Below are 24,933 nucleotides of genomic sequence, written 5' to 3'. Positions count from 1 at the left end.
TAGGACGCACCAGCCCATAGGACGCACCTAATTTTTTTGGGGGGGGAAATAAAGAAAAAAAATTATTCCCCCCCCAGGTGGGGCGGGGGAAGCCCGAGCGAAGTCGCGCAGCTCTCCCACGGCTAGCGGGGGACTGCTCAGCGCGCCCCAAGCTCTTGGGTGCCAGCAAGCTCTCCGCTAGCCGTGGGAGAGCTGCGTCTCCCATGGCTAGCGGATAGCTTCCTGAAGCCTGCATTCGCCCCATAGGACGCACACACATTTCCCCTTCATTTTTGGAGGGGGAAAAGTGCATCCTATAGGGCAAAAAATACGGTATATAACAGATGGAATACAGTAAAGTATGCAGGAATAAAATTTAGAATTGGAATCCATGGAGGAAGGAAGGAGGTCTCAAGGTTCAAAAGAACCCTTTTCTTTTCTTTTTAATGTGTGAAAATGTTGTGTTTATGGTGTATAACTTTTTGGTAATGTACTACAGTAGCACCTCGGGTTACGTTACCCTTGGTTGCAAAAGCGGCCAACCTGGAAGTGTTTCGCTGCACGCGCATGCGCAGAAGTGGTCTACCGCCGTGCGCATGCATATAACAGTGATCCTCAGGTTGTGAAAACCTCGGGATCCGGCCAGACCTCCGGAACGGATCCCGTTTGCAACCGGAGGTACCACTGTTTTATGAAATGCACATGGGAGGCTGTGGTCCTCCCTCAGACTCAGACTTACACGCCTTCCCGTCGGCAGCACATGATGTAGGCCAGGAGGAGAGCGAGGAGGAGCGCCAGGAGGAAAGGGAGGAGGAACGTGAGCAGGAAGTCACTGAAGAACTCCCTGTCGGGGGCGTCATCTGGAGGATTGAATTCGCTGCCTTCCTCTAGCACTCCATCTCCATAGATGGTCACTGCTTCCGTGGTGTTTATATTGGTGAGGTCTATCTGAGAAGCGGAAAAAAGGGGGTTGGAAGGACGGAGGGGGAGTGAGCATCTCTAGGATGGCCCAGCGCATGCTACCACCCACTTTCTCCAGTGTCCCTTCTCACCAAGGTGAGGTTGCACCAGTCGATCTGGAACCGAGGACTGAAGGTGTCGTAACAGGTGAGGGCCGGCTGTTGCAGCAGTTTGCACCGGTTGCGGTTGGCAGGGGACTTGACCTTGGTTAAGCACTCGTTGAACGGCTCCTTGGAGCCCACCTTGATGAACACCCTGCAAGAAGGAGAGCAGGCCGCTGAGACCATATAACACCGGTCCTGAAAGACCTACATTGGCTCCCAGTACATTTCGAAGCACAATTCCAAGTGTTGGTGCTGACCTTTAAAGCCCTAAACGGCCTTGGCCCAGTATACCTGAAGGAGCATCTCCAACCCCACCCAGACACTGAGGTCCAGCCCAGATGGCCTTCTGGCGGTTCCCTCACTGTGAGAAGCCAAGCTACAGGGAACCAGGCCTTCTCGGTAGTGGCGCCCACCCTGTGGAACGCCCTTCCACCAGATGTCAAGGAACTAAACAACTACCTGACATTTAGAAGACATCTGAAGGCAGCCCTGTTCAGGGAAGTTTTTAATGTGTACCATTTTAATGGAGCCCACCTTGATGAACACCCTGTGAGAAGGAGAGAAGGCTGCCGAGACCATATAACACCAGTCCTGAAAGACCTACATTGGCTCCCAGTACATTTTTGAGCACAATTCCAAGTGTTGGTGCTGACCTTTAAAGCCCTAAATGGCCTCGGTCTCAGAGCTGGACCTCAGTGAATGATGGGGGGTGGAGATGCTCCTTCAGGTATACTGGGCTGAGGCCAAAGGAAAGCAGAGCGATATGTTTGGCACCAGCTGGGCTGCAGGAGTTGTTGGAAGGAGGCATAAAAGACACCATCCAACTGTCTTAGGGACTCCACTCTGGAATTGTGTTGGGTTTACTCCTAAGCCTTTTCTTCTCCTGAAATATCCCACAAGGCGGAGGAAGTTTAGGATCAGAGTTTTCCTTCTCCTAGATGGGCTACCTTCCCTGGTGGGCGAGTCCCATCTGCCCCTCACTTCCCTCTACAGATCATGGAGAAACTGATTCTTGACCATTGAACCCACACTTGGTCTTCTCTGCTCAATCCACTGGAGCCTGTCTTCGCATGCAGGGGGAAGTCCTTATCTCACGTGGGATTTGAGACCCAGACTGACACCTTTGATATTGGGCAATGCAGAAGAGACTTTCAATGAGCAGCTTTCCGATCTGCAGTGCTAGCAAGCCAGAAAACGTGTACAGTTGAGCCTTGCTGGTCATCAGATAAATACTCCTTTTCCTGTTATTTGGCCTCCCAATTTACACTTTCTGAGGGCAGTGGAACAAATAAGTGGGGCCCCTCTGTGATCTTCGCATCTGTCAGGTGTGGAGAGTCCGTCTCCCCTCTGGTAACTTAAAAATTAACAGGCAGTCTATATTTTAGACCACGGGTGGCACTGTGGTCTAAACCACAGAGCCTAAGGCTTGCCGATCAGAAGGTCGGCGGTTCAAATCCCCGCGATGGGGTGAGCTCCCATTGCTCAGCCCCAGCTCCTGCCAACCTAGCAGTTTGAAAGCACGTCAAAGCGCAAGTAGATAAATAGGTACCGCTCTGGCGGGAAGGTAAAGGGTGATTCCGTGCGCTGCTCTGGTTCGTCAGAAGCGGATTAGTCATGCTGGCCACATGACCCGGAAGCTGTATGCTGGCTCCCTCGGCCAATAAAGCGAGATGAGCGTTGCAACCCCAGAGTCTTCTGTGACTGGACCTGATGGTCAGGGGTCCCTTTACCTTTACCTTATATTTTATAGTTCTTTTATACGTTTATATTTTTATAAGTTTATACAGTGGTACCTTGGGTTAAGAACTTAATTCGTTCTGGAGGTCCATTCTTAACCTGAAACTGTTCTTAACCTGAGGTACCACTTTAGCTAATGGGGCCTCGTGCTGCGCGTAATTTCTGTTCTCATCCTGAAGCAAAGTTCTTAACCCGAGGTACTATTTCTGGGTTAGCGGAGTCTGTAACCTGAAGCATCTGTAACCTGAAGCATATATAACCCGAGGTACCACTGTATTTTATAGTTCAGGCATCAGGTTGCAAGCAAAACTCCACATCCCTCCCCAAGGAGAGAAGTTGGCTTTTCTAACTTTTGCCCCTTCCCCCTTGCGCAAGATGATAGGCACCAACAGGAGGTCCCTCCTTCTCTCTGCAACCTTTGTTCTCTAATACATTTGGATCTCTGGGAGTGTCCCCCACGCTTTGTAATGACGTCTCTGCTATCTGTCCCCTCCCTTCTGTTCCTTTTGCCATTATCTCCCAGCTAGGTAACCCCTGCCTAAACCGCTCTGTGTCTATGTCTGTCTCGGCTTCTGAGACAACTGTAGGCAAGGGGGGGGACGGCGAATCTTCCTCCTCCAGCTCCTTTTCTGAGAGAAGCTGCTCTGCCTGGGAATGCATCCCCCATCCCTCTGCTTCAGACCATTAACCTGACAGCATCTGAGAGGGTTCTGTAGGAAAGGCAGGAGCCTTTCCAGAATTGGGGACCATTTCTACAGCCTGCGAGAGACTCCCCTCCTCTTACCCTTCCTTCTGGTTTTCAATGGGCAAAGGTACGCGGCCTCCCCGGTCCAGCGCTGAGGTAATATTGACGACGGTCAGGCCATCTTGTTCCCACATGCTATCCACAGCTTGCTGGAAAAGATCCTGGATATCTGCTGGCAGTACTTCCTCCACGTCCCAGTTCTTCACCAGGAAGTCAGCCTGGTATGGCATTTCTCCATCTACAGAAAGAGTTTAGAGTTAGGGTTAGGGTTCGGGTTAGGGGATATATGCATTACTTCCCACCACAAAAAGTCCTGGTCTGTCTGCCCAGCCCACCTCTGTCTGCCCTCATCCAGCTGCCCCATACAGGGATCGAACCTGCAACCTTGAGCGTTATCAGCACTGTGCTGCAGGACTGACCTGCTGGAAGCCTGAAGGGCCCTGCCCTGCCTCTCTTCACCTGGCTTGGAGCGGGGCCTGACAGGCTCCATAAAGGACTGCTGCTGCTGCTGGGAAGAGAGGCCTCCATATTTGTTTTTAATTGCTTTCATTTTTTATCTATGTCATTTTGATGTATGGAAGTGAAAGCTGGACCATAAAGAAGGCTGATGGCCAAAGAATTGATGCTTTTGAATTATGGTGCTGGAGGAGACTCTTGAGAGTCCCATGGACTGCAAGAAGATCAAATCTCTCCCTTCAGAAGGAAATCAGCCCTGGGTGCTCCCTGGAAGGACAGGTCCTGAAGCTGAGGCTCCAATACTTTGGCCACCTCATGAGAAGAGAAGACTCCCTGGAAAAGACCCTGATGTTGGGAAAGATGGAGGGCAGAAGGAGAAGGGAATGGCAGAGGACGAGATGGTTAGACAGTGTTCTCGAAGCTACCAACATGAGTTTGACCAAACTGCGGGAGGCAGTGGAAGACAGGAGTGCCTGGTATGCTCTGCTCCATGGGGTCATGAAGAGTCGGACACGACTAAACGACTAAACGACTAAACAACAACAACATGTCATTTTAAATTGTGATTAATATTAATGCTGTATTTCTAGTCTTAGATTGTATGATTTATGTGGAAATTTTTTTCCCCTTGGTTGTGTACTTTTCGATGTGTTTTATCTATTGTTTATGACTTTTGTTATGTTGGTAATTATGTAAATCTTGTCCTGTTGTAAGCCGCCTTGAGCATTGTTTTAACTATGGAAAGGTGGCGTACAAATAAAATGATGATGAAGATGATGATGATGATGATGATGATGATGCTCTAACCAACAGAGCAGACTAGGCTCCACAACCCACCTTTTTGTTGGGGATAATTTGGACGGAAATTCCCAGGTGTCAAAAAAGGTTATTTATGTATGCCACAGCTGCAGCCCATATTTTGTTAGCCCCAAAATGGAAAAGGAGCGAGGTCCCAACTCAAGAAGAATAGCAACTTAAACTGATGTAAAATGTGTGTCTTGCAGATCTAACTTATAGAATAAGAGAAGAAGAAGAACATACATTTAAGGAATATTGGAAAATGTGTATTGGAGTGGTACTGTCTACCATTCATGTAAAGAAACACCTCTTTTTCTCTGTTCTGCCCTGTTCGTTCCTTGACTTCCACAAACTGTCCCTTCTATTTAGGGTCTAAGCCCATGATCCCATGTATCAGCTGACTCCCAGCAGCCAATCAAATCTCTTCCTCTGTGGATTGTGAGCCTAGACCGCTCAGTTGGTTAGAGCGAGGTGCTGATAATGCCAAGGTTGCAGGTTTGAAACCCGTATGCGACATCTGCCGTTGCAGGGGGTTGAAGTAGACGGTCCTCTTTCAACTCTACAATTCTAAGAAAGGGAAGGGAGGGCTCTCTCAAGTCACTTTTCCCATACTGCTCAAAAACTGATAAACCTCTATCATGCTCTTTTGCTGTCCTTTATACTAAGCTTAAAAGCTTCAATTTAGCCTTTGCTTGCAGGCAAAAGCGCTCCAGCTCTTTGATCATTTCCCCCTAGCGCTATTACATCCTTTCGAGACAGGGAGATGATATTCTATTTGAAGCCACACTGCAGCCGCCTGACAGAAAGGCATTGCGATGCCTGCTGTTTCCTTTCCAGTTCCTTTCATAATCGCTCCAAACCCTGACTCGTCATTTGACACATACTTGCAGAGCGATAATCCTGAGCCCGTTTACTAGAGAGAGAAAGCGCTACAGAACACGGCGAGGCTTATTACTCCTGAGTAAACCAGCACAGGGGGGAGATTGGATATCTCAGTTGGTAGAGCATGAGACTTTAAATCTCAGGGTCGCCGGTTTGAGCCCCACATTGGGCAAAGCCATTTCCTCCTGGGAGGAGAGGGGGTTGCGGGCTAAACCCTCCACCCACACACACGGGGGTGGGATCTTGCCCCCGTGTGGACAGGGAATCCCCGGGCATGCCTTCCACCCCGTCCGCCAATCGGTGGGCCGGGGAGGCGGGGCCTAGCCCATTTAAGGCCAGGCATGCCCGGGGACCGCCCTCTTTTCCCTTTCCCAGCCGAGCGGTTTTCCCATCCCACCTGCCCTTTAGGATTAGCTAGCTATGACCTTGCTATGGACTTCGGTTGGTCACCGCAAGGGGCCTTGTAGGAATTTTTCCAAGTTGCCACACTTCAAGCCTTTTGGTTTTTTCACCTACCTAGTAGCAAACGTCACAACTTCCATGGTATTGGCGGTTAGGCATTGGCAGGGGTTCATTGTTATGCAAATGAATGGGGGGAAGAAAGCGCCATCACCTTCCCCAATGGAAAGGGTAGTCCGGTAGAGGACTCCAGGGGGTGTTGCCTTGGCCGAAACCTAGGGAGGTAAGGGCCCCCGACACGCCCCCGAGCGGTGACACCCGTGGGATCCTAATTGGCGTACTTCAACAGGACTCCCACGGCTTGTGGACAACCCTTCCCGGTCTCCATGCCGGGTAGACGATAGGAGCCAATGCCTAAGGCCAATACCTTCCAATTCTGTAATCAATAAAGTTGTGGCCTTTTTATGCCCATTAACCTTAAATAATGGTTCCAGTGTCTTCATTTCTCATGGGGGGAGGGGACTTGCCACGCAAATGATTCCTGTATTGGACTAGATGATTCTCATGATGGTAACTTCCAACTGTACAATTCTAGGATTATGCAGTGGGGAAGGAAGCTCAATGGAAGAGCACTTTAAATGGATGTGCTTTAAATATATGGTGTTGATCTGCCCAGATACACGTTTAAGGCAAAAGGTCTAGGGTGGAGGGGACCCCTCACATTTGCCTCATGAGGGTTTCACATTTGAGCTGTGGGCAGGTAAAAACACAGCTAGATTCTTGGACCCGTAAAAGGAGTATTGGGAAATAATCCACACAAAAACCTGAGTCCTTTTTGTTGGGGATAATTTAGACGGAAATTCCCAGATGTCAAAAATGGTTATTTATGTATGCCGCATTTGCAGCCTGTATTTCGTTAGCCCCAAAATGGAAAACGAGTGAGGTCCCAACTAAAGAAGAATGGCAACTTAAACTGATGGAATATGCACAGCTTGCAGATCTAACTTATAGAATAAGAGAACAAGAAGAACATCCATTTAAGGAAGATTGGAAAATGTTTTTTGAATATATGGGGGGGGGAATTGTGTACACTTGAAAACATTGGCAGCAGTAAGATAAATTCAACAGTGTAAATAAGCTATGATGGATGTAATAATGGAATACTGAATGGTTTAGTTTATGTAAAATATGCAGGGATTTATGATATGCAAAATGAACCATGGAAAGAGAAGAAGGGATGTCATTGACATTTTAAGGTTGTTTAAATGAGTATTCTTAAGTGTAAAACAGAAATACACAGAGAGAGAGAGAGAAAGAGAGAGAGCTAGATTTGATTCTTCATCACTGGCCCAGGAGAGGGCCAAGCCATCACTGGCATCAATAAGCCCAAATAATGCATATATATATATATACATTGGACCTAGATGGATTTGGAAGTCTTCTCCAACTTTTCCGGCTCGGGTCGACACCTGCTCACCCACCTTCCCCAAAAAACCCAACAAAGGCCTTTCATGGGAGTCCAGGCAGTGAGGATCTGCACCCAGCCAAGATCCAGTATCCCCATCAAAGTCAATCGTAAGGAGATACAGCTGAATTTGCCCCATATACTTCATGGAGGAGGGGGAATTACCTGAAGATGGGGCAATGGTGATGATCATGGTTTGCCTCACAGTCTCATAAGTGTATCTGTTATATGCCTTCACCTGTCACAAATAAGAGAAAGAGACTTGGGGGTTAATTTAATTTTTCTTTAAAACACATGCCCAAACACACTGGACCTTCCAAATGTTCCTATTTTCCAAGGAGAGTCCCTGATATACAGAATCCGTCCCAGCTTCTAATCTGATCCCAGAATGTCCCGCTTTTCTTTTAGACACTCCTATTTTCATTGGAGAAATCTTGGAGGGTATGGCACACACACTGTTGTATCTCAGACTTCAAAGAAAAGAAAAAAAAGCAGGTTTCCAATAAGGATAACAACAGCAAATAAATAGTTTCTGGGTCGATGGCTACCACAAAAGCTGGAAGCAGAGGCAATCATATCCTATGTCTGAGTGGAGCTGGCTCTTCAGAGCTGGTACTGGAGATATCTGGTTACAAGTAGGTAGCCGTGTTGTTCTGTGTTATGTACTGAAGTTCTCACCCTGGGCCAGCAGGGGGATACTGTAGATAGTTTTCACTCAGGTCTGCATATGCAAATAAGGAATTGAAAGTGACGTTCAGTGATTGGATAGTTACAGAAAGTTGTTACTGTTGCTTTGTAGTTGAGCTCTATATAAGCAGGCTGGCTGAACCCTTCAGTTCAGTTCTGTTCTGGCCTGTGAATAAACAACAGCTGCCTGAAGAATCGCTGCGTCGTCTGATATGTTCACCCACAACTTAACAGTCTGCCGTAGTCAAAACAAAATAAAAAAATTCCTTCCAGTAGCACCTTAGAGACCAACTAAGTTTGTAATTGGTATGAGCTTTTGTGCGCATGCATGAAGGTATCTGAAGAAGTGTGCATGCACATGAAAGCTCATACCAATAACAAACTTAGTTGGTCTCTAAGGTGCTACTGGAAGGAATTTTTTAATTTTGGAGATATCTGGCTCCAGCTAGTAGCGATAGCTGGTGCCGCGATTCTCCCATCAGCTGGGAGGCATGGGGCATTCTTGGCATGACAGAGTGAGTCCAGCAGGTCAGCTTAGTCCACCGAGGCCCAGGGCAAATGTACCCAGCTACCCCCTATCACCTGCATGGGCCTGACTGGAGCCCTCTGGGATTGCTAGGGCAGAAGGCATGGATGCCATGACAAGCTGAGGCAGCGAATTCCTGCTTTGTCCTTGTTCTCTGCTGATTTCAACAAGACAAGGCTGAGACTAAAGAGGAGGAGGGGGAGGGGGAGGAGGAGAGACGGTGCCCAGTGCCAGATTTATGTATAAGCTAAACAAGCTATAGCTTAGGGCCCCACTCTCTTTTTTTTTTTTTTTAATAAATTTTTATTGGGGTTTTTACAAAATAAAGTACAAAAATAAACAACCTTTCTTTTATCTCAACAGAGTTTCATGACTTCTTTGGACTTCCTCACATCTCCCGCTGCCATTTTCATCATCATAAATTTTTCCCAGCAATTTATCATCTAATTTGCAAATTTTATAACCACTTATTTAAATATAATCCTCTGTAAATTAATTTCCCTTAATCTCACTTTACATCCCATTTCGATCCGATTTTGTGGTGGCCAATTATTTATGATCAAACATCCTACTTAACTTTCCACCAAATCACAATATTTTTGTAAATAAATCTTAAATTTCCTCCAATCTTCTTCAACCCTCTCTTCTCCCAGGTCTCGAATTCTGCCAGTCATCTCAGCCAGTTGCATATAGTCCATCAGCTGCATCTGCCATTCTTCCAGAGTGGGTAGATCTTGAGTTTTCCACTTCTTGGCGATAAGTATCCTTGCTGCTGCTGTTGCGTACAAAAAGAATGTTCGGTCCTTCTTTGGCACCATCTGGCCGACAATGCCCAGGAGGAAGGCCTCTGGTTTCTTAAGGAAGGTATACTTAAATACCTTTTTCAGCTCATTATATATCATTTCCCAGAAGACCTTCACCCTGGGACAAGTCCACCAGAGGTGAAAGAATGTTCCTTCATTTTCCTTACATTTCCAACATTTGTTGTCTGGCACATGGCATATTTTGGCTAGTTTAACTGGGGTCATGTACCACCTATATATCATTTTCATTACATTTTCCTTCAGAGCATTACATGCCGTGAAGTTCATCCCCGTGGTCCACAACCTTTCCCAATCCTCAAACATAATATTATGCCCAATATCCTGTGCCCACTTTATCATGGCCGACTTAACCATTTCATCTTGTGTATTCCATTTCAACAGCAAGTTATACATTCTTGAAAGTACTTTAGTCTTAGGTTCTAACAATTCTGTTTCCAACTTCGATTTCTCCACCTGGAATCCTAACTTTTTATCCTTTTTAAAAATTTCTTGAATCTGAGCGTAATGTAACCAGTCTCGCACTTTGTCTTTCATTTTTTCCAAACTCTGCAATTTCCAATTGTTGCCCTCTTTCTCTATTATTTCCCAATATTTCGGCCATTTGGCCTCCATATTGGGTCTTTTTCGGGCCTTAGCCTCCAGAGGTGATAGCCATCTTGGAGTTTTATTTTCCAATAGGTCTTTGTATTTTGTCCAGACATTAAACACTGCTTTCCTGACAATATGGTTCTTAAAGGCCTTGTTGATCTTAACTTTGTCATACCATAAGTATGCATGCCAGCCAAATGCATTGTTAAAACCTTCTAAATCTAACACATCAGTGTCCTCTAGAAGTAGCCAATCTTTTAGCCAGCAGAAAGCTGCGGCTTCGTAGTACAACCTTAAGTCTGGCAGGGCAAAGCCCCCTCTTTCTTTCGCATCAGTTAATATCTTAAACTTAATTCTGGGCTTTTTGCCCTGCCAGACAAATTTAGAAATATCTCTCTGCCACTTCCTGAAGCACTCCGTCTTATCCACAATTTGCAATGTTTGAAATAAAAACAACATCTTAGGCAATACATTCATCTTAATAGCAGCAATTCGGCCTAACAAAGAAAGCTTCAATTTGGACCAACTGTCCAAGTCTCTCTTAATTTCAGACCAACATTTTTCATAATTATCCTTAAATAGACTCAGATTTTTTGCTGTTATGTTTACCCCTAGGTACTTTACTTTTTTAACCACAGCTAGTTCTGTTTCTCTCTGAAACCGTTCTGACTCTGCATCTGTCAAGTTTTTTCCCAACACCTTAGTTTTCTGTTTGTTTAATTTAAAGCCCGCTACCCGACCAAAGTCCTGAATCAATTGTAACACTCTTTTTGTACTAGATTCTGGCTCTTGCAATGTCAAAACAAGGTCATCTGCAAAAGCTTTAAGTTTAAATTGTTTCACTCCGATCTGAATCCCTTGCACCAACCGGTCCCCTCTAATCAAGTTCAAGAGCACCTCCAGGACAGAAATAAACAGCAAGGGGGAAATCGGGCAGCCTTGTCGTGTCCCTTTTTCAATCTTAAACTCTTCTGTAACCACATTGTTAACTATCAGTTTTGCCTTTTGTTCTGAATAAATCGCGTCAATCCCATTTTCAAAACCCCGCCCCACTCCCATTTCTTTTAAATTCCCCTTCATAAATTTCCAAGAAATATTATCGAAGGCCTTCTCCGCGTCTATAAAAATTAGAACTGCTTTAGTGTTAATATTTGTTTGCAAAAGTTCCAAAATGTCAATAATGTTCCTTGTATTAGCAAATAAATGTCTTCCTGGGAGAAAGCCTGCCTGGTCTTTATGAATTATCTCATTTAAAACTCTTTTGAGTCTTCCTGCCAAAACGTCAGCAAATATTTTGTAATCCACGTTTAAAAGGGAAATGGGGCGGTAGTTCTTAAGTTGTGTCTTTTCAGTTTCTGATTTTGGTATCAATGTGATGAAAGCTTCCTTCCACGATTCAGGCGCCTTCTTTCCCTCCATAATTTCATTGCTGACCTCCATCAATGGTTGAATCAAATAGTCACTTAATGTCTTATAGTACTTGGAGGTCAAGCCATCTGGCCCTGGAGACTTGCCCAACTTCATATTCTGAATGGCCTGTTCTATCTCTAGTCGTGTTATTTTACTATTCAGGAGTGATCTATTTTCTTGTGATAGTTTTTTAAGTCCATTTTTCTCCAAAAATTTTGCAATCTCTTCCTCCTTTTGTGGCCCTTGAGTGTATAATTTCTTAAAATATTTCTGGAAACATTTTCTAATTTCCACCGGGTTCTGAATATTCCTTCCTTCTATTTCCAAATTTGTTACTATGTTCAGCTTTTGTCTCTTCTTCAACTGCCATGCCAGCAGTTTCCCACATTTATTAGCCGATTCAAATGTTTTTTGTTTCATTGATTTAATCTTCCATTCTATTTCCTGATTTATCAGTTTGGAATATTGTGCCTGATGAAGTTTAATTTCTCTCAAAATCGGCTGTGACTTCGGGTTTACTCTTAGTTTCTTCTCTAACTCTTTAATTTTCCCCAAAATCTTGTCCTTTTTCTCATTTTGTAGTCTTTTCTTTATGGCGTTCTGTTGTATCAAGAACCCTCTCATCACAGCTTTGCTTGCGTCCCAGATTGTTCTTTTTTCCACAGCAGTGTTCAAATTTATCTCAAAATAGTCCTTTATTGTTTTTTTGGCCTTCTTGATAATCTCCTGATCTCTAAACAAGTTGTCATTCATCTTCCATCTAAAGGAGCCGGTTGGTAATAATGTCATGTCCATTTTCAACGCGTTATGATCGGAGCAGGTCTTTGGGCAGATTTCCACTTTCTTCACCTTAGGAGCCAGACCTCTAGAAATCCATATTTGGTCAATTCTTGTCCAAGTCAGTTGGGCTTCAGAGAAAAATGTTCCTTCTTTCCCTAAGGGGTTCTTTGTCCTCCATATATCAATCCAGTCCATGTTGTCTGTCATTTCAAAAAAGGTCTTTGGTAGTCTGCCTTCTTTAGTAACCTTTTGGCTTTGTGACCTATCCATGTTTGTAGAAACGATCCCGTTCATATCTCCCATCATTATGATGTTATCATAGTCCAGATAATCCAGCATAATCTCATGCAACTTCTTGTAGAATTCTGATTTCCCTTCATTTGGAGCGTAGATTCCTAATATCAAAATTTTCTCTCCTTGGTGCTGTATTTCAATTGCCAAAATTCTTCCATGTTCATCTTTAAATAGAAATTTTGGTGAGAGGCTCTCCTTTGCATATATCACCACTCCTCTCTTCTTAACTAAGTCCGAAGATATAAATTCTTGGCCTAACCTTTTATTTACCAATATTTTTCTGTGGAGCCTAGTCACATGTGTTTCTTGTAAACAAGTAATGTCTAGTTGCTCCTTTTTTAATATGTGAAAGATTTTCTTCCTTTTTTCCGGGCTGTTGCAGCCATTTATATTCCAACTTAAAAGTTGCAGAGACATCCTGGATAGATCTGTTTAGTTTCCTTGGGATGGTATTTTGTTCTGTAAGTCTTCAGGGTTCTGAGGTACAGGCACCTGTGGTGGTTCAGGCCCTGAGGGTAGTTCAAGTCCTTTATGAAGGTCCTCTCCGTAGGCAGTCAAAAACTTATCCCTGTCTTCCAAAGTTCTAATTTTAATCTTCTTCCCTCTAAAGGTAAAAGATAGTCCTTGGGGAAAGTCCCACCTAAAGATGATTGAGTTGCTTCTCAGCAGTTTTACTAAATCCAAATATTCAGATCTAAGATCCAACAGCTGTTTAGGAATGTCCTTAAAAATCTCAATTCTTTTGTCCGAAATGTTCAAAGAGCTTCCGTAGTGCAGGCCCAAAATCTTGTCCCTTTCCTCCTTTGATCTCAACGTAATCAAACAGTCTCTGGGCCTTTCTCTCTTTGTGAGTCTTCCAAGTCTGAAGGCTGACACAATTTTAAAATCTTCCTCCTCTAGACCCCAGAACTTGGAGAATTCTTTGGTCAGAAACTCAGCTAGATTACCTTCTTCCACTTCTGGTATCGATCTTATCCTTAAATTAATCTCCCTGTTCCGAAGTTCCAACATGGAGAGATAGGTCTGGTGTTCCCCAACCTGCTTACTGAGCGGCCTTACTTCTTTTTCCAACTCTCCCACTCTTTGGCTGGTCTCTTCGGCCAGTTTCTGATTTTCACCTGCAGCCTCCTTCAGTTGTCCGATTGCTTGTGCATTCTGTGCAACTTGCCCAGATAATTTGTTTAAAGTTTCTGTATTAAGGTCAATTTTCGCAGTTTGTTGGTCAACTTTCCTCTCCAAAGACTCCAATTTCTCAAGAATTCTCTCTAGTACAGAACCAGATCCTCCTGAGGCCATCTCTTCTAGTTGTAAATCCTCAGTTTCTTCCTCCCCTGCCTGTGACAGGGAGGTAACTTTTTCCTCCGAGGGCAAAGTGGGCACAGATGATCTGCGTGCTTGTGAGGCTGCAGTTACAGTTGTCAGAGTTGTTTGTCTGGTTCTTAATCCCTTTCTTTTTGCGCCACTCATTCCAAAGTTATCTAGCAGTCAAGGTCAAGCTGAGTTATTCCCATGGGAAAGCTACGGCCCAGATGGTAGCAGTCAAACAAAGGGCCGGGAAATAGAAAGTAAAACAATGTTTTTGTTGTAAATCCTCAATCCTCTAGGGGGAGCATAAAATGTCCTAGGAAGAAGAGTCCATTCCACATACGAAATCTGAACCAATACTTAGGGATCTTCACAAAAGTAGTTTTAGCAGAGTTGGTTTTAGGTTTGCCACAATATTTCAAGTTGTGCTTACTGGAGTTCCAAAATGCAAGAACGTAACCATTCTGAACTCCCTCAGACTGTCTCAAAGTTTAAATAGAATGTATCCAAATTTGCAGTCTGACAGTTCTACTGCTCAGGCAGTTCTGACACCTGGGCTTCTTAAACAGAATTGTAATCCACAAAGAAAGGAGTGTATAAGTCCTAATAAAAGTCCAAAAATCAATTGCTTACAGTCTTTAAAAGGGAAAAGTAATTTCTGCGGGTGCTCAATCTGAGCTGTCAAAAGTTCTCTCTATGCCTCCACTCCTCCTGCTCTTTGCTTTAAAAGTCAATGGCTGCGGAGGACGGACTTCCTTTTCCTCGTCTCTCCGCTTTCAGCTTATTTTCAATATTTTTAGTCCCGAAATTTAGTAAAGTCCTCAATTACTCACGGGTTGTTACGTTTTAGAATCTTGTGTTGAAGGAAGAAAGGTCGGCGCTCACCGGCAACGGCAACGCGGCTTCGCTCCGCTGAATGCGCATAGACCCACAGCGCCGCTACCCCCTCTGCGATCCGGAGCCCCTTACGGGGTTCCCTCAACGTTTCGGGGGTAGCTCCTGGCGCCCGCCGGGTCCCGAGACCGCAGGCTTCCGCTGCCTGCGGTTTTCCAGAATGGGTCTCCGCTTCGCCGTAGCGGACGACCCTTTTCCAGCGTAGCTTCCCTCTCCCGGTTAGGAAAGGGCAGCCATTACCGTTCGCGCCGCCTCCGGAAGTCTCTTGGGGGGCCCCAAAAAAAAATTAAAGGGAAGAAAAACCTGGATGTACATTTCCAAAATACAATGGTACCTCTGGTTACATACTTAATTCGTTCCGGAGGTCCATTCTTAACCTGAAACTGTTCTTCACCTGAAGCACCACTTTAGCTAATGGGGCCTCCTGCTGCTGCCGTGCCGCCAGAGCACGATTTCTGTTCTCATCCTGAAGCAAAGTTCTTAACCCGAGGTACTATTTCTGGGTTAGTGGAATCTGTAACCTGAAGCGTATGTAACCCGAGGTACCACTGTATAAGATAAAAAACAAATAAAATAAAACCTACATACAGCAACAGTGTTTTGTGTTGTGTAGGCTTCTATGATGTAAGTAATGGGCCCCACCTGCTAGCCTGCTCCCTAAAATACCACTGGTTTGCTCCTTTCTATATACAGGGTGCCTACATTCTGCATGGACTGCTTGCATGGCAACATGTGCAAATGATTTTAGGTACCTACAAGGCCCATAAATTACCAGACAGCATATATTCAACACCAAAAACAGTGACCATTTATGGTTGACAAAGGACAATTGGGCATATAAAGGGCCCCGTTACCTTCAGTAGCTTAGGGCCTCATCAAACCTAAATCCAGCCCTGGCAGTACTGCTCCCTGGATCAGCCCTAAGGTGACAAGGGGCTCGACAATGGCTTCAAAATGTGTCTGTGTCCAGTGGGGGGGGGGAGAAACAGGGGTTAATTTGGTTTGAATTTCAGTGCAGATCAACTTACCGTAATTAAGGGCCAGGGGCGCCGACTTATAAAAAATATTGGGGGGGCCCATACCGACTTATAAAAAATATTGGGGGGGCCCAAGACCTCCAAACCGCTGCTGCTGGGGGAACGAAAGGGGCGAGCCCCGGGCTGCCCCGACCTTAAGTGAACCTGTGAGGGCCCGCCCTTTGCGGCAGCCGATTGGCTGCCGCCGTGGGCGGTGAATATTAATGAGCTAGGGGGAATCCCCGCTTCTCGTGGGGCTGACGCCAGCCCCGCGAGATTGTTGATGGGTCGAGAGCCCGCAACCCCACCCCCTCTCTAGATCGGGAGTGGCTTTGTTTTAACTCATTACTGAATGTATTTTAAAAGGTAACTATCATCAAACAAGGAAAATAAAAAATACCAACATAATTTTGTGATTTTACAAAGCATAATATAACTAATAATTTTCTTAAATTATTGGGGGGGCGGAGCCCTCCCAAACGAATTTTTGAGGGGGCTCGGGCCCCCTCAGGCCCCATGGAGTCGGCGCCTTTGTTAAGGGCTTGTCTACACTTGCATTTGCCAGTGATTTCTAGTCATGGGTTTTAGCCATACCCTCCAATATTCCTCAGATGAAAATAGGGACGTGCTCTACATCAGTGTCCCACTGTTGCAGGGCTCAATCCATGGCACCCGGTTGCCTCCAAAATTCAGGGGTGTCGGTGTGTGGTGCACGTGTTTGATGTCAAGATTCCCCCCCCCCCCCCAAAAAAAAAATATTGGGAACAGTAGCTTGTTAAGGGTGCTGAGGATTGCAGTTCTGTGATGGGCAAACTACCATTCCTGTTGTGGTTTTTTTTGGAGGAGGGGAGCTACGTGTTATAAATATGCTTTAGATATAGGATGTGGGCATGACTTCAGACTCAACCTTGACCTGGGCTTCTGCCCAAGATGCTCTCAAGTGAGTCTTGAGCAAAATAGATGACCACCCTCCTATCCGTCAGGGAATTATAAAACATGCACGCACCTCAATTGTTTGCTTGCCGAGTTCTTTGCTTGTGGGGGACCCGTAGAGATATCCCGTCTGGTAGGGGGTGCGTTGAATGTAGCGCAGCCAGCGGGGCAAGTCTGGGTGATCCAGGAGATTGGTGTGGAAAGTGACAGGGGCCTCAGGCAGCTCTGTAAGATTTCAGACCCAAATTGAGCTAATGTTGCGCTTCTTCTGCCCTCCCTGGGAGATGGAGATGTGATCCTGAAGCTTGGTCCTTGAAAAACCTAGGCTACAGTGTATAGGGTTGATCTCTATGGAGGCAGGACCAACAACAACAACAAAGTGGTACCTTGGTTCTCAAACATAATCCGTTCTGGAAGACTGTTCGACTTCCTAAATGTTCGAAAACCGAATAGCAAAAGGCTGGCTGCAAGTTCAATTGAGAAAACTGAAAAACACACAGCAGAAGCCGTTTGACTTCCAAGGCACGTTTAAAAACGGAAGCGTTTACTTCCGGGCTTCCAGCGTTCAGAAACCGAACGTTTTAGATTGTAGGCTCCCAGGGCAGGGACCTGTCCTTTTGTAGTCTTGGCATCAAAGAGCACTTCACACAAGCTTGCTGCAGATCCCTCTTAGGATTCTGCTGAAATAATATACTACTGTGATTGACAAAGCAGGGCAGCTGGCCCCATGAACAACAACAACAACAACAACAACAACAACAACAACAACAACAACAACTTTGTTTTGTTAATCACAACAACATATATAGATCTAGGTACACAGACACATCCCATTATTTGGACAAAAGCATATCTGTAGAAAGGAAGCTAGCTATTTAACTGTGCCTGGGATGGATTAAAAGGAAACCGCTCCGGGTCCCTTACCATTTTCGTCCATGGAGGAGGGAAAGGCATCCTTAAAGTCGTCTATTTCAAACTCATGGACAAAGATCTCCCCAACCACGGCATAGAGATTGAGGACAGGGAGGCTGACAGCCAGGCCCCGGCTGAAGAGGAGCCCTAAGACAGAGCAGAGGAGACACGGAATTAGGTCCAGAATCCGGATTCGTATGACACAAAATACAAACTCTCAATGTTCTCCACTGCCTTTTGCTTTTCAGCAAACTGCGGGTTTTTGCACAGCCCAAGACGGAGCTTAAAATCGCTGGGAAGCCTGCACACTCTACCGAAAGAGTCGTCAAAGTTGGTTATTATCCGCTTTGGAACGTGACTTGGCTGAGTTCATAACGCCCAGAATGCTTCTTCGCCGGGCAAATGGTTTTTCAGCAGTGGCGTAGCGTGGGTTTTCAGCACCCGGGGCAAGGCAAGTAATTTGCGCCCCCTAACCCTACCCCCCAAAAGTTGCGCCCGGTGCGACTGGCCCCCCCCTGCACCCACACGCTACGCCACTGTTTCTCAGTTCTCTGTAAATTGACATTATGCTGCTGTGCTTGCTTTTCATTTCTGCCGACTGCCTTTATACCATTATACTGTAGTGTTTTGCAAGTTGTTTTAATTTCCCTGTTATTTTAACTTTTTGTAAGCTGCCCTGGGGGCCTTTTGCGGGGTGAGACAAAAATCCCTAAAATAAAATAAAGGTGGGGGCAAGCTTTCAAACTGCACATGTGTCAAACCAAATTGGCCTTTGTTTGATTCATTCTTCACCTCATGTGCTTTGTTCTCTGACTCTGTCATTCGAATGATGGCTGTTTCCTTTTTCTTCTTCCTGGCCTTAATAGGGTCGGGACATCTAAATGTTGCTAAGGCTATAGATTTTTCTTACTCCTTGCTTCTTTTATACCCAAGACAACAGGTTTTTCCTTTTCTTCTACAGTATTGTCCCTGGAGAGAAATTGTCACTTCCTTGCAAGAGCAAAGCTCATTTGCAGTCTGATTTAATAACATTCATATCTTGCCACCACACCTCACACAATGCAGCAGGGTAGTTCAGGGTCTTGTCAAGCACAACAACTTCTATATATCTTGGTTCATAGATAGATAGATAGATAGATAGATAGATAGATAGATAGATGATAGATATCGATATATATGTTTTATAATTTAAAGTGCCGCATTTTTCGCTCTATAAGACGCACCAGACCATAAGACTCCTCCTTTTTGGAGGAGGAAAACAAGAAAAAAAAAAATCTGAATCCCAAAAGCCAGAACAGCAAGAGGGATTGCTGCGCAGTGAAAGCAGTGGTCCCTCTTGCTGTTCTGGCTTCTGAGATAGCTGTGCAGCCTGCATTCGCTCCATAAGACGCACACACATTTCCCCTGACTTTTTAGGAGGGAAAAAGTGAGTCTTATAGAGCAAAAAATACGGTACTCATTTTTACAGCCTTAAGATATCAATGACTTCCCTTCTTCTCTTTCCATGGTTCATTTTGCATATCATAAATCCCTGCATGTTTTACAAAAACTATACCATTCAGTACAGTGGTACCTTGCATTAAGAACTTAATTCGTTCCAGAGGTCCGTTCTTAACCTGAAACTGTTCTTAACCTGAAGCACCTCTTTAGCTAATGGGGCCTCCTGGTGCCGCCATGCTGCCAGAGCACAATTTCTGTTCTCATCCTGAAGCAAAGTTCTTAACCTGAGGTACTATTTCTGGGTTAGCAGAGTCTATAACCTGAAGCATCTGTAACCTGAAGTGTCTTTAACCCGAGGTACCACTGTATTCCATTATTACATCCATCATAATTTATTTATACTGTTGAATTTATCTAAATGCTGCCAACATTTTCAGCTGTACAGAGTTATTTGCCATATATTCAATAAACGTTTTCCAATCTCCCCTAAACATATGTTCTTCTTGCTTTCTTCTTCTATATGTCAACTCTGCGAGTTGTGCATATTCTGTCAACTTTAGTTGCCCTTCTTCTTTGGTTGGGACCTCGCTCATTTTCTATTTTGGGCTAACAAAACATGGGCTGCAGTAGTGGCATACATAAAGAACCATTTTTGACACCTGGGAATTTCAGTCTGAATTATCCCCAACAGAAAGGACTCTGGGGGTTTTTTTTTTTGGGGGGGGAGCACTTTTGAACATTTTTTTCCAATCCATTATGTATCATTTCCCAATACTCTTTTACCCTTTTACAGGTCCACCACATATGAAAGAACTTTCCTTCAACCTCTTTGCATTTCCAGCACTTATCTGATTCAGTCTTATACAACGTAGCAAGCTTACTCAGAGTTAAATGCCACCTGTAAATCATTTTCAAGTAGTTCTCCTTAGTTCCCCTTTCTTAAGCCCTTTTCTCAAGTATGTACCCCTGTGACACATGCTACACGACAGAAAGATCCTACATGTACCAGTAGATTCTGGTAAAGTTACCTACTTGGTTATGAGAAACACCACAAGTGTGATTAACATGTATTCTTTAGCAGGATTGTGAAACCACATTACTCCTCAGTTTTGTTTTGTTTCCATTCCTGGGTCCTTACTTAACGTTGGTGCGCCAGCTGCTGCTGCAAAGGGCATTGTTTTGAAATGCAACCAAAAGCATTTTAAAAAGATTTTGCCACTGCTGTGGCATGGTTCCCTGCTCTCCCTCACAAATATGGCAACAGCTGTCTCTGCGCCAAGCGGCGAACGAAAGGGGCTGCAGCCTGAGACTAAAATTAGAAGGTGCTGCAAAAGAGAGACAGCAAGAATAAACAGGCAAAGTTCCTGATCCCCAAGAATTTTAGGCACACGGGCCCTGCTAAAAATTGTACCGAAAGACACACCGCAGGGTGAAAAACATACATGTGGCTACTTCTTTTTTGACCAGAGTGGAGCTCTTCTTCAAAAAAAAAGTTTGGAATAGCCTTTGGTACAGTGTCTGACCGACAACTCTTCCTGCGGCTACTCATCCTGTCTTAAAACAGGTCCTTTGGCATTCCCATTCCAAAGCCTATAAGTGGATCCTAAAGATAAAGGCACACAAACACACAGAGACCCTCTGCTGTACAGCAGATTCCTGTATGCTCCCATATAAAATCTAGAAACTTGCCTGCAAGGAAGCAGCTCGCAATCAGGCGCTGTTCTGCCATCTTTCAAGAGGAAAGTTTTGATCGACAGAGGCAGGTTGCGATCACAGGCAGTGGGATGGTGTGTGCGCCTTGTGTCAGACAGAGGGGGTGAGGAGAATGGGTGTCAGTAGAGTCCCGAGCATCAGGCCCTGTCACTGCCTCAAGGGGGCACTGCAAGACAGCCAAAACAGCAGGCGAGGAGATGGTCCCATTGCTGAGCAAAACTGCAGGATACAGACTGCACCAGCCACCCCTGTAGAAGCCACTTGCATGGTTAATATCATGACAATGTAACACAGCAAAGTAGAACAGATAATAGAGGCTGTGTGAAGCCTGGCAAGTGGAGGGTTAATCCAGACAAGACAGGGGTGCACCTTGGCTAGAAGGAAAGGATGTAGCTCAGGGGTAGAGCATCTGCCTTCTGCAGCAAGTCCCAGGTTTGATTCTCGATATCTCCATTTAGGGCTGGAAATATTGCCTACCTAAAACACCCGACAGGGATGCAGGTGGCGCTGTGGGTTAAACCACAGAGCCTAGGACTTGCTGATCAGAAGGTTGGCGGTTCGAATCCCCGCGACGGGGTGAGCTCCCGTTGCTCGGTCCCTGCTCCTGCCAACCTAGCAGTTCGAAAGCACCTCAAAATGCAAGTAGATAAATAGGTACCGCTCCAGCAGGAAGGTAAACGGCATTTCTGTGCACTGCTCTGGTTCACCAAAAGCAGCTTAGTCATGCTGGCCAGATGACCCGGAAGCTGTCTAATGGTCGGGGGTCCCTTTACCTTTACCCTAAAACACCCGACAGCTGCTGCTGGCCCGTGTTGACAATACAGATGGACCAATCATCTGAATCGTTAAGAGCACACAGCTCTTTATTGTGGGGAAAGAGCAGGTCTAATTGCTCATGCAATCTCGGCAGCTGCAAAATTATTAGTGGTGGCAAGGAATCCCCATGCAATCAAAGGTCTGGCTCGAGAGTCGAAAGGCAGGATGGAATCGCAAAAAAAAAATCACGCAATTTTTCACAGTGTATTATTATTATTTTGAATACTAGAAAGAAACGAAAACAAATGACCGAGGGAGCACAATCGACATATACCTATATGCAAGACAAAGCTCATCATATTAATCCACAATTTAACAAGCCAGGTGTTTAAGCTAGAAATTCACCCCTAAACCTTCGTAATGCATCCCCCAAATATTCGTTCACGAAACTTCCTGTCAAAGCTGAACGCAAAACAGCACACAACATTTGGAACATTTAAAGAGATTAGGGGTGTCACCTGAAGCAAGAAATCTTAGGTGCTTCATCTACGTCCAATTAAATCCCTATACACTTGCGTGTGGACTATACATGTTTTTTTAAAGCATTCTTCTTTTATATCATATATGCGGAACCTGTGGCCTTACTACAATGCCCAATGTCCCTGATCACTGACCAACCTGGCAGGACAGATGAGAGTTGCAGTCTAACACCTGAAGGAGCATGTAAAAGGTAAAAGTAAAGGTACCCCTGATCATTAGGTCCAGTCGTGACCGACTCTGGGGTTGCGGCGCTTATCTCGCTTTACTGGCCGAGGGAGCCGGTGTACAGCTTCTGGGTCATGTGGCCAGCATGACTAAGCCGCTTCTGGCGAACCAGAGCAGAAATGCTGTGGACCTTCCTGCTGGAGCGGTACCTATTTATCTACTTGCACTTTGACGTGCTTTCAAACTGCTAGGTGGGCAAGAGCAGGGACTGAGCAATGGGAGCTCACCCGGTTGCGGGGATTCGAACCGCTGACCTTCTGATTGGCAAGTCCTAGGCTCTGTGGTTTAACCCACAGCGCCACCAGCGTCCCTTGAAGGTGCATGTATAAAGCTACTAACCTGTACACTTTAATCCAGCAGTAATTCCCATTGAACTCACTAGGACTTACTTCTGAGCAGAAATGTATAGGGTTGAAACAGACACCATTGTAGGAGAAGTGTTTCTTTCCACCGTGTGAGAATGAAGAGTACAGACCTCTTCTGAAATGATGGCTGTCACTATGGATGAAGGAGAAATTGAATTTGGTCCTCATTTAAACCCAAATCGATCAAATTTGCACTTTATGAAACAATGTGGGAACCGAAATACAGCCACCCTTCAAAATTCACATTCATCCGAATTTTGCGATGCAGTTTTCCAACCAAACAAGGGTTACAAAAATCCACGCGTGAGTAAAAATAATGTTAAAAATGCATTGTCTGAAGGAGAACTGCTTGCCAAACTGTGTACATTGCTTACCCAAAACTGTATTTAAAAATGTGTTTCTTAGAAGAAGTTTGCACTAACGTAACACTTTGAAATGAAATCCGTCTTCCTGGCAAAGCTGAGACCCGATAAAAAGGCTAGCAAACCTTGAAGTGTCCGGGATTTTGGGAGGTACCACAGCTGTTTGAGAGAGCAGACCAGCAGATGGCAGATTGGGAAAGGTTATGGAAAACAAATTTGAAATTCACGGCATGTTGTACGCTGAAAGAAAATCATATGGAAATGATGTACCAGTGGTATTTGACTCCTAGTCAGTTAGCAAAAATGTATAGAACAAGTACAAATACCTGCTGGAAATGTAGAGAAAAAGAAGGTACCTTTTATCATATGTGGTGGTCGAATAAGGTAATAAAAGCTTTCTGGGAGATGATATATAATGAAATGAAAAAAAAATTGTTTAAAATAGCCTTTGTTAAAAATCCAGAAGCTTTCGTATTAGGATTTATACATACCAACATCCCAAAGGAGCAGAAAATACTTTTTATGTGTGGGACAATAGCTGCTCGGATGCTATTAGCCCAGAGATGGAAAGAAGTCCTGACCAGAGAAGAATGACAAACCAAGCTAATGGACTATGCCGAAATCGCAAAACTGACCAGGAAGCTCAGGAACCAAGAAGACAAAAACTTTTTATTTATTTTTTTAATAAATATTTATTAAAGTTTTTTGATACAAATGCACAAATAATAAACAACATTACTTATATCAAAACGTGGTTTCATCACTTCTTTGGACTCCCTCACATCTCCCGCTCCCACTTGCATCGTTAAAAAGTTTTTCCAAGCAAATTATCAACTTGTTTACAATCTTATATCCACTCATTTAAATACAATCTAGCAATTCTTCAAAAGGTTTATGTTTTCTTTTATCTCACTTATCATCAAATTCAAATCTAATTTAGTGGTGGCCAATTATTTATAATCTAGCATCCTTCTTAACATTCAACCAAATTACAATGTTTTTGTAAATACGTCTTAAATTTCTTCCAGTCTTCCTCGATCCTCTCTTCTCCCAGGTCTCGGATTCTGCCAGTCATCTCAGCCAGTTGCATATAGTCCATCAGCTGCATCTGCCACTCTTCCAGTGTGGGTAGATCTTGCGGTTTCCAGTTCTTAGCGATGAGTATCCTTGCTGCCGTTGTTGCATACAAAAAAAATGTTCGGTCCTTCTTTAACACCTTCTGGCCGACAATACCCAGAAGGAAGGCCTCTGGTTTCTTAGTAAAGGTATACTTAAATACCTTTTTCAACTCATTATATATCATTTCCCAGAAGGCCTTCACTTTAGGGCAAGTCCACCAGAGATGAAAGAATGTTCCTTCATTTTCTTTACATTTCCAACATTTATTATCAGACGAATGGTATATTTTGGCAAGTTTAACTGGGGTCATGTACCACCTATATATCATTTTCATTACATTTTCCTTCAGAGCATTACATGCGGTGAAGTTCAGCCCAGTGGTCCACAACCTTTCCCAGTCCTCAAACATAATGTTATGCCCAATGTCCTGTGCCCACTTTATCATAGCCGATTTAACCATTTCGTCTTGTGTATTCCATTTTAACAGCAAGTTATACATTCTAGATAGTACCTTAGTCTTTGGTTCTAACAATTCTGTTTCCAACTTCGATTTCTCCACCTGGAACCCTAACTTTCTGTCATTTTTAAAAACTTCTTTAATCTGAGCGTAATGTAACCAGTCTCGCACTTTATCCTTCATTTTCTCCAAACTCTGCAATTTCCAATTGTCTCCATCTTTTTCTAATATTTCCCAATATTTTGGCCATTTGGCCTCCATA

General features: G+C 44.5%; 1 protein-coding gene across 2 annotated transcripts in view; it reads right to left on the bottom strand.

The window, feature by feature from the left end:
• Positions 1–20,939, bottom strand: part of SGCA (sarcoglycan alpha) — a 31,511-nt gene extending 10,572 nt beyond the window's left edge. For both annotated transcript variants that reach the window (XM_083709687.1, XM_083709688.1), the window contains exons 1-7: positions 20,824–20,939; positions 17,707–17,841; positions 16,856–17,007; positions 7,691–7,763; positions 3,565–3,763; positions 1,032–1,194; positions 719–927 (exon numbers count right to left, since the gene is read on the bottom strand). In XM_083709687.1, coding sequence (XP_083565813.1) covers positions 719–927; positions 1,032–1,194; positions 3,565–3,763; positions 7,691–7,763; positions 16,856–17,007; positions 17,707–17,841; positions 20,824–20,863 — 971 coding nt within the window. In that variant the 5' untranslated portion in view covers positions 20,864–20,939. The remainder of the gene's footprint in view (positions 1–718; positions 928–1,031; positions 1,195–3,564; positions 3,764–7,690; positions 7,764–16,855; positions 17,008–17,706; positions 17,842–20,823) is intronic.
• Between the last annotated feature and the right edge of the window lie 3,994 nt (positions 20,940–24,933).

Source organism: Podarcis gaigeae, assembly GCF_964106915.1.
Source record: "Podarcis gaigeae genome assembly, chromosome: 13".
In the NCBI taxonomy this organism is placed as follows: Eukaryota; Metazoa; Chordata; class Lepidosauria; order Squamata; family Lacertidae; genus Podarcis; species Podarcis gaigeae.
The sequence above is the reverse complement of the archived record's forward strand: the minus strand, read 5'-3'. Positions and strand labels throughout refer to the sequence as shown.